General features: G+C 34.4%; 2 protein-coding genes across 5 annotated transcripts in view; one reads left to right on the top strand and one right to left on the bottom strand.

The window, feature by feature from the left end:
- The window catches only part of SYCP1 (synaptonemal complex protein 1), a 144,876-nt gene that overhangs the window by 82,281 nt on the left and 50,080 nt on the right, over window positions 1-12,515 (top strand). For 3 of the 4 annotated variants that reach the window (XM_072769668.1, XM_072769666.1, XM_072769667.1), the window contains exon 29: window positions 8,695-8,754. In XM_072769668.1, the coding sequence (XP_072625769.1) occupies window positions 8,695-8,754 (60 nt within the window). Of the gene's footprint in view, window positions 1-799; window positions 843-8,694; window positions 8,755-12,515 lie in introns of those variants that run through there. The other variant, XM_072769669.1, reaches the window with a different exon arrangement.
- Window positions 10,061-10,471, bottom strand: LOC140601120 (large ribosomal subunit protein eL42-like). The gene has a single exon (XM_072769664.1). It carries the CDS (start codon window positions 10,438-10,440, stop codon window positions 10,120-10,122), a length of 321 nt encoding a protein of 106 aa, XP_072625765.1. The 5' UTR covers window positions 10,441-10,471; the 3' UTR covers window positions 10,061-10,119.

Below are 12,515 nucleotides of genomic sequence, written 5' to 3'. Positions count from 1 at the left end.
ATAGTAAAGTAACTAATAACATTTAGGTGCAACTTTCTAGTTTTTTTAATTAAATTTTTTAACTTAAGTATAACTGCAACTTTGTTTTTATAAGCACGTCATATTAGAAAATATATTTGGGTAACTAGGATTAAAACATATAGTTTTTACCCCATTAGCTTTTTTTCAGAAGGATACAGTATATTCCTTTGTTTAAATATTAAACACATAGAAATATATAAGCATACTCTAAGGGTAGAAGTGCTTTTAAATATAAGTACTTGGGAAAATCTCAAATGTTATAAAATACTTATATATTTAGATGTGTTTTTAAACTGTTCATCAGATTTTAGAAAAAATAATGCCTTATATTTGTATAGTGTTTTGCAATTTACAATATGAATTGACTTACTTTAAAATGACAAATACCATTTATTTTTTTACTTCTATTGGACAGGCACTGTGCTATCCTACTTACATCTAATTTAGTTCTTAGAACAATGCTAAAAGCAATACTTATTATTTTCATTTTTACAGAGGTTAGGTTATTTATTCATGATCACATAATGAAAAAGTAGAATGGCTTAGAATTCAAATGTAGGTTTTGCATGATTCCAAAACCTTTTATCTTAATCCCTCAGCAACAGCCTAGGTAACATGCACTTTCAATTTCAAGACCCTGTCCATTTGTTCTGTTTCCTGTACTTAATTCCTTTCTTCCTTTATCCACTCTTAAACATCTGACACATGTTTCCTATTGCAAAGATGAGCTTACTATATCTACATATTCTCATAGCACTTTGTTTTTATATTAAAATAGTTATGTCACTCTGTGCTTCCATTATGTTTCAAGCTCTTCAAAGGTAAGGATTGTGTCTTATTCTTATTTTCCCTTTATCTGAGCACAATATTTTGAAAATTTTTTGTTTTTAATGAATGTTGTTAAAGGAATAACTAAATAAATGGCTTCTCTTCACCTATAATGGTAACACATACTTACCTTTATACTACTGCTTTAGTAGAAGGCTTCATTGTCTCTAACTATTCTTATTAATGTTCTTTTTTTCCAAATGTTTTTGAGATTTATTGAGAGATAATTGATATACAGCCCTGTGCAAATTTATGTGGCATAATTTGACCTATATATATTGTGAAATGATTATCATATAGATTTAGTTAATATCCATCATTTCAATATAAGAAAAAAAGAAAAGAATGTTCTTTGCCTTATGATGAGAACATTTAGGATTTACTCTCTTAAATCTCAAACATACCATACAGCAGTGTTAACTATAGACATTGGGTTGTAAAATTACATCCTTAGTACTTATCTTATAACTTGAAGTTTGTAGCTTTGACCACTTTTCATCTAATTCCCCAACCCCTAAACCTCTGCCCCTGGTAACCACAAATCTGATCTCTTTTTCTATGAGTTTTTAAAATTTTAGATTCCACATATAAATAAGATTGTACAAGTGTTTGTCTTTCTCTGACTTAATTCATTTAGCATAATGCTCTCAGGGTCCATTTATGTCATTGGAAATGGCAGGATTTCCTTCTCTTTATGGCTGAATAATATTGCATTGTGTGTGTATGTGTCTGTGTATCAATCACTCTTACCCATTAATCTATTGGTATCATTTAGGTTGTTTCTATATCTTGGCTATTGGAAATAATGCTGCAGTGAACGTGTGGGTGCAGATATCTGTTCAGCATAGTGTTTTTGTTTCTTTTGAGTATATTCCCAGAAATGGAATTGCTGAATCATATGGCAGTTTTATTATTAATTTTTTGAAGAACATTACACTGTTTTCTATAATGGCTGTACCAATTAAAATTCTACCAACAGTGCACAATGTTTTTCTTTTTGTATTGTTGTTTTAAGTTTTTATTTATATTCTAGTTAGTTATTGTATAGTGTAATATGGGTTTCAGGAGCAGAATTTAGTGATTCATCATTTATATATAACACCCAGTGCTCATCACATGTGCCCTTCTTTTTTTTTATTTTTTTATTTTATTTTTTTTTATTTTTATTTATTTATTTTTTCACATGTGCCCTTCTTAATACACACCACCCATTTAGCCCATACCCTAGCCCACCTCCTCTCCTACAACAACTACAACTAGTTTGTTCTCTGTAATTAAGAGTCTGTTTTATGGCCTGCCTCTTCTCCCCCCATGTCAATCTGTTTTATTTCCTAAATTCTGCATATGAGTGAAATCTAGGGTATTTGCTTTCTCCGACTGACTCATTTTGCTTAGCATAATACACTCTAGCTCCATTTACATCATTGCAAATGGCAAAATTTCACTCTTTTTTGATGGCTGAGTAATATTCCATTGTATAGGTATACTACATCTTCCTTATCCATTCCTCAGTTGATGGACATTAGGGCTGTTTCCATAATTTTGCTGTTGTTGACAATGCTGCTATAAATATCAGGGTGCATGTATCCCTTTGAATCTGTATTTTTGTTTCTTTGGATAAATACATAGTAGTGCAATTGCTGGATCATAGGGGTAGTTCTATTTTTAACTTTTTGAGGGACCTCCATATTGTTTTCCAGAGTGGCTGCACCAGTTTGCACTCCCATCAACAGGGTAAGAAAGTTTCCCTTTCTCTACATCCTCACCAACATCTGTGATTTCCTGTGTTAATTTTAGCCATTCTAGCAGGTGTGAGGTGAGAGCTCATTGTAGTTTTGATTTGTCTTTCCTTGACGATGAATGATGTTGAGCATCTTTTCATGTGTCTGTTAGCCATCTAGATGTCATCTTTGGAAAAAATATTTATTCATGTTGAGCATCTTTTCATGTGTCTGTTAGCCATCTAGATGTCGTCTTTGGAAAAAATATTTATTCATGTTTTCTGCCCATTTTTTAACAGAATTATTATTTTTTTTGGTGTTGAATTTGGTAAGGTCTTTATAGATTTTTGGATAGTAACTCTTTATTAGATATATCATTTGGAAATATCTTCTCCCATTCCATAGACTGCTTTTTAGTTTTGTTGTTTACTTCACTGTGCAGAAGCTTTATATCTCGATGAAATCCAAGTAGTTCACTTTTGCTTTTGTTTCTCTTGCCTCCAGCAACGTGTCTAGTAAGAAGTTGCTGTTGCTGAGGTCAAAGAGGTTGCTGCCTGTATTCTCCTCTAGGATTCTGATAGGTTCCTGTCTCACATTTAGGTCTTTAATCCATTTTGAATTTGTTTTTGTGATTGGTGTAAGAAAGTGGTCCAGTTTCATTCTTCTGCATGTGACTGTCCAGTTTTCCCAACGCTGCTTGTTGAAGAGATTGTCTTTTTTTTCCATTTGATATTCTTAACTGCTCTGTTGAAGATTAGTTGACCTTAGGGTTGAGGGGTCCATTCTTGGATTCTTCCATTGATCTATGTGTCTGTTTTTGTGTTAGTACGATACTGTTTTGATGAATACAGCTTTTTAATATAGCTTGAAGTCTGAAATAGTGATACCTCCAGCTTTTTTTTCTTTTTCAAGATTGCTCTGGCTGTTGGGGTCTTTTCTGTTTCCATACAAGTTTTAGAATAGTTTATTCTAGAATTATAGAAAATTCATGCCATTTTGCTGATGTCACTCTTCCCTTTTTCCTAATGAAAGCATTTAGCACTATAGATTTTTTTTCTCTCTACTGCTTTAGCTACATTCCACATGCATTTGGTATGTTGTGGTTTTGTTTTCATTCAGTCCTATATAATTTTAGATTTTTTTTGTGACTTTTTTGACCCATAGGTTATTTAAAAGTATGTTTAAAAATTTTCATGTATTCTAAGATTTTCTTGTAAACTTTCTGTTACTGATTTTTAGTTTGATTCAGAGAACACAGTCTGTATGATTTTTGTATTAGCCTGCTTGGGTTACTGTAACAAAAGACTTAAGGCAGAGACTTAGGCAGAGAGGGAAGGAGGCTCCCTGCAGGGAGTCCGATGAGGGACTCCATTCCCAGACCCGGGATCATGCCCTGAGCCAAAGCCAGATGCTCAACCGCTGAGCCACCCAGGCGTTCCAAATTGCTGGTTAATATAATATATCTATGCTTAGCATTTTAAGGTACTGCCCAACTTTTCCAAGCCAGTTTTTCCATTTTGGGTTCCCACTATCAACACATGAAAGTCCCAATTTTTCCACATCCTCGGAAACACTTTTTGGATTATAATCATCCTATTGAGTATGACATGGTATATCATCATTGTTTTGATTTATATTTCTTTAATGGCTAGTGATGTTGATCATCCTTTCATGTGCTGTTGGCCATTTGTAAATCTTTTTTGGAGAAATGTATATTCAGATGCTTGGCCTATTAAAAAATTTGGTTCTGTGTTTTTTTAGTTTTGAATTTTAAGAATTCTTTATATATTCTAGATATCAGTCCCTTATATGATATAAGATTTGCAAGGGCTTTCTTCCATTCTGTAGATTATCTTTTTATTTGTTGATGGTATTATTTGTAGCACAGAACCTTTAATTCTGATGAAGTTCAGTTTATCTAGATGCCCTTTACCAAATTGGGGAAATTTCTAATTTGTTGAATGTTTTTATCATAGAAGGGTGCTGGGTTTTGTGTTTTTTCTGCCTTTTTTGTGTATATTGAGATGATCATGTGGTTTTTGTATCAATACGAAGTATTACATTAATTGATTTTCAGATGTTAAACCAATCTTACATTCGTGGGAGAAATCCTATTTGGTCATGATGTTTAATCTTTATATTCCATCAGATTCAGTTCATTGCTATTTTGTTGAGGATTTTTTGCATCCCTATTCATAAAGAGATATTGGTCTGTAGTTTTCTTGTGATGTTTTGTCCTTAGGCTTCAGATTTTTTTCACCAACTCAGTGTGAAGCTCTAGAGCCTATATATCTATCTGAAAGGGTAAGTTGTGGTATTTCTTTTTCTTAAAATTGAAGTATCATTGATACACAATGTTATGTTAGTTTCAGGAGTATAACAGAGAGATTCAGACAACTCTATATGTTATACTATGTTTACCCCAAGTGTAGTTATCATCTGTCATCATCCAGTGCTATTACAATATCACTGACTCTATTTTATATGCTGTATCTTTCATCCCTGTGACTTAGTCATTCCAGTAGAAGCTGGTATGTCCTATTCTCCAGCACCCATTTTGCCAGCCCCCACCCACCTCCTCTCAGGCAACCATCAATTTGTTCTTTGTATTTATGAGTCTGTTTCTGCTTTGTCTGTTCAGTTGTTTTTTAGATTCCACATATAAGTGAAATCATATGGTATATGTCTTTGACTTATTAAGCAAAATACTCTCTAGGTCTCTTCATGTTGCAAATGGCAAGAGCTCGTTCTTTTTCATGGCTGAGTAATATTTCATGTGTGTGTGTATACATATACATATATACATATGGTTATTTGCTTTTTGCCATTTTACCAATCTATCTTCAAGATGTATTTCTTTAGCCTGTTTTATGAGGGAAAAGATAAGAATACTATGGTTTGATATATTCTACTTACAGGGTGATGAGAGGGAACCATGGAAAAGTACACAATTCATGTGTTTTTTCAATGAATCTCTTCTTTTTTTGTGTTTTCTGCTCTTTCATAGGGATCTTTTATTTCTTTTTTTTTTTTTTGAAGCTTGTCTTTTGGCTTTATTGCTAGTGTGTTCTATTTATTGGCAAGGATAATGTGCTTTCTTTGTCTAGACAGAGAGACCAAGGTGAAAAAGTTTAGTTATTTTTCCCAAAACTTTCACTCTCTGTGCATTTTCTTGGCCTCCTTTTTTTAATAGACTGCTTATATATCCCCTCAGATACTTCTTATCAATTCAAGTATATTATTGACAGTTATTCTCATTATTGTATGTGTCCACTTTCACCAATATTATGCACATGATGATTAGATTAAGAGTTATATTGATTAGAGCCAAATTAGCACAAGTATACTCTGTGGCTGTCATGCTGAGCCTCACTAGAATCCCAAATTATGGCATAAGGTTGTGTGTTTTTATTGTTGAATTTGTTTTTGAAGTTCTTAATTACTCCTTTCCCTTGTTGGCCAGTTGTATATCTTGTTTAGAGAATTGTCTATTCAAAGTTTCTATTCTGTTGCCCATTGTTTAGTTGTTTTTTATTGTTGACTTATAGGAGTTCCTTATGTATTCTAGATATTAACTCCCTATTGATATATAATTGAATCATGTTTTTGTCATATTATTTTACATTACATATTAGTATTTTCCTTTTCTCTAAATTGTGTGTATCTGGTTGATTTAAAAGGTGTGTGTAGGGATCCCTGGGTGGCGCAGCGGTTTGGCGCCTGCCTTTGGCCCAGGGCGTGATCCTGGAGACCCAGGATCGAGTCCCACATCGGGCTCCTGGTGCATGGAGCCTGCTTCTCCCTCTGCCTGTGTCTCTGCCTCTCTCTCTCTGTATGACTATCATAAATAAATAAATAAATAAATAAAGGTGTGTGTAGTATTTTGAATTATTTTACTGATAACCTTTATATTTTTAAGCATTATATCTAACACTTTCTCCTACTGCCTCTTCCTCTACATATACGATTTTTATATATATTTGGTTAATTTATGTTTTCAAGATTAATAAAAATATATATTTGTTCTGTAACCATGATTCTGGTATTTGTTTAATTTGAACTTTATGTTTACATATATTCAGTTCATCTTTTATGTGAAACTTTTTTCTTAGTTCTCAATTTTGATCCTAGTTAATACACAATCCCTATTTTGACCTATGTTACTTGCCCATCAGTATGGCAAAACTGTTACTGGATAACAGTCAATTTAATTTTCCAATTAAGTTGGTTTTGTGGGACTGTGATAAATCACTTTCTCTACATCTTTCATGATTCGATGGACCTGAATCTCTACCTAGGTAAGATGTGGCATTTGATACATTTGTTTACATTCTTGAAATGGAAGAAGGTTTCAGAGTCTTCTAGTTGGTCCTCCTAAACTTAAAAACTTCATTCTGAAACAAACAAACAAACAAACAAACAAACAAACAAACTTCATTCTGTGGTGAGAACCAATATAGGGATTATGGCATTACTGAGTTTATTCAGACTTTGTATTTAGGATCTAAAGAAATGACCACAGATTAGGTCAGTGGTTCCATGGGCTCATTATGAGGTAGACTTGGATTAAATGCCATTTATCACCTGACCCCAATACACTTACACGTGAACTAATGAAAAAATAGCAACATTTTAGGTTATAATAATTGGTGCTAGTTAATAGTCAATGTCCAGTTACACATAAGTTTTAGTATCTTGGTGCACAAGACAGTAGAAAGGATACAGTATATATTTGTGATACTATTGCAAAATCCTTCTATAAGAGTTACTAGGCTTTCTTTTAATTTGAGGGGTTCTAGGTTTATAAATTTATTGAGGTCTGAAATTTGGGTACAGGGCTATCATTCTTTTATTTCTGTGGCTGAAGTCAATCATCTATTTGATGCCATATTATAGGCATATTTGAGTTATTCAGATTAAATAGGGACCATAGTAGACTGCCTATCTCTTTGGTCTTAGGGAACTCATGATTAGTTAGCCACTACCAAAGATATTTGTTTGTGTATGAGCTAATAATTCACACCTTGGAAACATATGTTGTATTAGAACAGATTGTAAGGTCTCCAGACTAGCAAATGTGTCCAGAATCTAGAGAGAAAATGTAATCATAGAAGGTGCTTTTCTCTCTTCTGTCCTCTAAAAGCCTCTGGAAGGTCCTCTGAGAGGCAGTGCAATTTTGCTAGTTTAGAGGATATAATTTATCCTAAAAGACAGCGTTCTAGCCCCTTATTGTAGACCCCAGTTGTCACTGTAACTGAAGATCAACTATTGTTCATTGATAGGGTACATAATAAGAATAGTGACTATTGTTACATTAGCTTACTACCAGCTTCATGGTGAAGTGAGTTCTCCAGTTAGGAGCAACACTCTGGGAGAGATAATATGGTATATACAAAGCATTCAGTGAGGTTGATATTGGCATAGGCATCATGGGTAGGCAAGGCAAGTTTGCTTAAAATTCTGTGTTGGAACTTTATCTTCTCTGAGTCCTTTAAGGCTTCCTGGGGCTGTAACAATTCTCTTCTCTGGGTGACTATCATATTAAAGGCATAGTACATATTCTTTTTTGTAGGTCAGGGTTAATTTTTCTTTTTCCTCTACTGAATATACACACACCCTAATCTCTAGCAAAAATGATGTATTGTTTCCTAAGTATTTTGTACTTTCTTGTACTTCCTCCCCCATCCTTGTTTATCTCATGTTAAAAATTCATTATTCAAGGTTCAACTGAAATGTGCCCTTCCTCAATGCACATAAAAAATTGAATTCTGTCTCTAAAGGCCCATAATACTTTGGATCTCTTAATAGCTCTTCACAATTAGTTACTTATGTGTATTCCTTAGTTTATAATCTGATCATTTTACAAATGAGAAAGTTGATTCAGAGTGTTAAAAGACTTACCCAAGATTCCATAGATACATACTGGATAGATAAGAATTTTTTAAAAAGGTAATTAAAAGTAATAACAAGCTCTGTAGAAAGAAACTAATTTATTTTTCTTGTTTTGTTTTCATTATAAGATTTTAGAGTTTATTCTTTGTTAGTAATTCTTAGAAGTATTTTGATAATAGCATTAGTTTTTGATAATAATAGTGACTTAATTGTGTGTACTCATTTTTAATAGGAAAAACTCAAAAGAGAGGCAAAAGAAAACATAGTTATTACTCTTGAAAAAAAAGACAAGGTAAGAGTTTTATATAATTCTCCTGATTTTTCTTAGTAAGTCAACTTGTTTTCTAACCTCTACTTGGAAAAATTTTTGTTCATAAATAGGTAAGGAACATCTAATATTCATTTCAAATATAGAATGTGTTCAGATTATGAAAATAGGTGTCACATTTTGTATGGAGTTGTTTTGATTCAGTATAATTTTAGTAAAATACACCCATTATTTATTTCTGTTTTCAAGTAGATTAGTAAATGCCACAACTGTTTATCTGAAGTCCTAGATACATAAATTACAAATGATGAGGAAATAATAAAAACATTTTAAATAGGCCTTTATTTGCTATACTTTATTCCAATGATATTGAAGTATCATAAGCCTTATATATAATAATTAATAGTTTTATCAAACATTTCTGATTTGGACAAGTTATTTCTTTCGGCCTCAGCTTGTTCATATATAAATGACTAATTAATAGTATCTGTTTTTTAAAGTTGTTAAAAGGACTAAGTGAGATAATATTTTTAAGGCATTGATAAATAAACAGTGCTTGGCATGTAGGAAATGCCATATAAGCATTCTAAAAAATAGAATGATGAGCACTGAGTAATGCATAGAATTGTTGAATCATTATATTACACTTGAAACAAATATAATAGTATATGTTAATTATGCTTCAATGTAAAAAAATCGTAAATATTCTATATACAGACATACCTTAATCTTGTGGGTTCAGTTCCAGACCAATGCAGTGAAGTGAGTATCACAATAAATAAAGCAAGTCAAATGAGTTTTTGGTTTCCCAGTGCAAATAAAAGTTATATGCACACTGTATGTTGAGTGTGCAATAGAATTATGTCTAAAAAACAATGTTCATACCTTAATTTAAAAATACTGTATTACTTAAAAATGCTAACCATCATGTGAGCTTTCAATAAGTTGTAATCTTTTTGCTGGTAGAGGATCTTGTCTTGATATTAATGGCTGTTGACTGATCAGGGCTGATGGTTGCTGAAAGTTGGGATGACCATGGCAATTTTGTAAAATAAGACAACAGTGAAGGTTGCTTCATTGACTCTTCCTTTTGTGAATGATTTCTCTTTACCATAGGATTACTGTTTGATAGCATTTTACCCACAGGAGAACTTCTTTCAAAATCAGAGTCAATCCTCTCATATGCTGTTGCTGATTTATCAGTGAAGTTTACATAATATTCTAAATCCTTTGTTGTCATTTTAACAATCTTCACAGCATGTTCACCAGGAGTAGATTTTATCTCAAGAAACCACTTCTTTTTGCTGATCTATAAGAAGCAACTCCTCACTTTTTTTTTTTTTGAACATAGCATCAAGATTTTATTGTCTTCATAACAAAATATGAAGTTTAGAACTGGATCACTTGGCCTTTTCTCTTCTTACCTCCTCCCAGTTCAAAATGCTTGCATCTCTTAATAGCCAGCATTCTCTTCGATCTGCAGTTGGGCTCAACACATTCAAGCCTCAGCACAATCTTCTTTGTAGTTTTAGCCTTTTTCCGGAAGATCGGCTTAGTCTGCCCACCATAGCCACTCTGCTTCCGGTCATAACGCCGCTTTCCCTGGGTGTAAAGAGAATCTTTGCCTTTCTTGTACTGTGTCACTTTGTGGGGTTGGTGCTTACCACACTTCTTGCAGAAAGTCCGGCGGGTTTTAGGAACATTCACCATCTTTGCGAGAGCGCTATCGGCACGGAAAGCAACTCCTCACTTTTTGAAGTAATCATGAGATTGCAACCATTAAGTCACGTTGTCAGGCTCCATTTTTAATTCTAGTTTCCTTGCTGTTTCCACCACATCTGCAGTTATTTTTGCCAGGAAAGTCTTGAACCCCTTATAGTCATCCATGAGGGTTGGAATCAACTTCTTCTGAATTCCTGTTAATAATTGATATTTGACCTCTTCCTATGAATCACAAATATGCTTTTTTAAAAAAAGATTTTATTTATTTATTCATGAGAGATACACAGAGAGAGGCAGAGACATAGGCAGAGGGAGAAGCAGACCCTCCCCAAGGAGCCCGATTTGGGACTTGATCTCAGACCCTGGGATCACACCCTGAGTCAAAGGCAGATGCTCAACCACTGAGCCACCCAGGCATCCCAAATCACAAACATTCTTTTTTTTTTTTTAAAGATTTTATTTATTTATTCATGAGAGACAGAGAGAGAGAGAGAGAGAGAGAGAGAGAGAGAGAGAGGCAGAGACACAGGCAGAGGGAGAAGCAGGCTCCATGCAGGGAGCCTGACATAGGACTCGATCCCAGGTCTCCAGGATCACACACTGAGCTGAAGGCGGCGCTAAACTGCTGAGCCACCTGGGCTGCCCCACCAATATTCTTAATAGCATCTAGAATGGTGCCTTCTTTCCAGAAAGTTTTCTTTTTTTTTTTTTAAGATTTTATTTATTTATTCATGAGAGACACACAGATAGAGGCAGACGCATACGCAGAGGGAGAATCAGGTGCCCCGCAGAGAAGCCCAATGAGGGACTCAATCCCAGGACTCCAAGATCACTACCTAAGCCAAAGGCAGATGTTCAACCACTTAGCCACCCAGGTCCCCTCAGAAGGTTTTCAACTTACTTTTCCCAGATCCATCAGTAGAATCACTATCTATGGCACCTATAGTTTTACAAAATGTATTTCTTAAATAATAAGACTTGAAAGTCGGAATGACTCTTTGATGCATGGGCTTCAGAATGATGTTGTATTAGCAGGTATCACAGCGTTTATCTTGTGCATCTCCATCAGAGCTCTTGGGTAAGTAGGTCCATTATCAGTGAGCAATAATATTTTGAAAGGAATCTTTTTGTCCAAGCAGTAGGTCTTAACAGTGGGGTTAAAATATTTAGTAAACCATGTTGTAATTAGATATACTGTCATCCAGGCTTGGTTGTTGTTCTATTTATAGAGCATAGGCAAGTAGATTTGGCATAATTCTTAAAGAGCCCTAGGATTTTCAGAAGGGTTAATGAGCACTGGCTTCAACTTAAAGTCACCAGCTGCATTAGTCTTTAACAAGGGAGTCAGCCCGTCCTTTGAAACTTTGAAGGCAGGCATTGACTTATGCTCCCTAGCTATGAAAGTCCTAGATGACATCTTCTTCCAATATTTGGCTATTTTGTCTACATTGAAACTCTTTTTAGTATTGACCTCTTCAGTACTTAATTAGCTAGGTCTTCTGGATAACTTGTTGGAGTTTCTACATTAGCACTTGCTGCTCACTGTGCACTTTTTTTAAAAAGAGAATTATGTATTAGAGAGCAAGTGAGTGAGAGAACATAAGTGGGGTGGGGGCAAAGGGAGAGGGAGAAACAGACATCCTGCTGAGTAGGGAGCCCAATGCAGGGCTTGATAGCAGGATCCTGGAATCATGACTTGAGCCAAAGGCAGATGCTTAATTGACTGAGCCACCTAGGCACCCCTCACCTTCACTTTTATCTTATGGAAATGTCTTCTTTCCTTAAATCTCATGAGCCAACCTCTGCTAGCTTCAGACTTTTCTTCTGCAACTTTCTCATCTCTCTCAGCCTTCCTAGAATTGAAGAGAGTTAGGGCCTTGCTCTGGGTTAGGTTTTGGCTTAAAGTAATGTTGTGACTGGTTTGATTTATCCAGACCACTGCAACTTTCTCCATATCAGTATAGGCTGTTTCACTTTCTTATCGTTCGTGTGCTCCCTGAAAATAGTACTTTTAGCATCCTTCAAGAACTTTTCCTTTCCATTCACAACTTGGCTAAGTGGTT

Source organism: Canis lupus, chromosome 12, assembly GCF_048164855.1.
Source record: "Canis lupus baileyi chromosome 12, mCanLup2.hap1, whole genome shotgun sequence".
NCBI lineage: Eukaryota > Metazoa > Chordata > Mammalia > Carnivora > Canidae > Canis > Canis lupus.
Note: the sequence above shows the minus strand (reverse complement) of the source record. Positions and strands in the feature narration are given on the sequence as shown.

Bases quoted from the DNA above. Each gene is read 5' to 3' on its own strand.
- LOC140601120 (XM_072769664.1), bottom strand. From the start codon at position 10,440: ATGGTGAATGTTCCTAAAACCCGCCGGACTTTCTGCAAGAAGTGTGGT.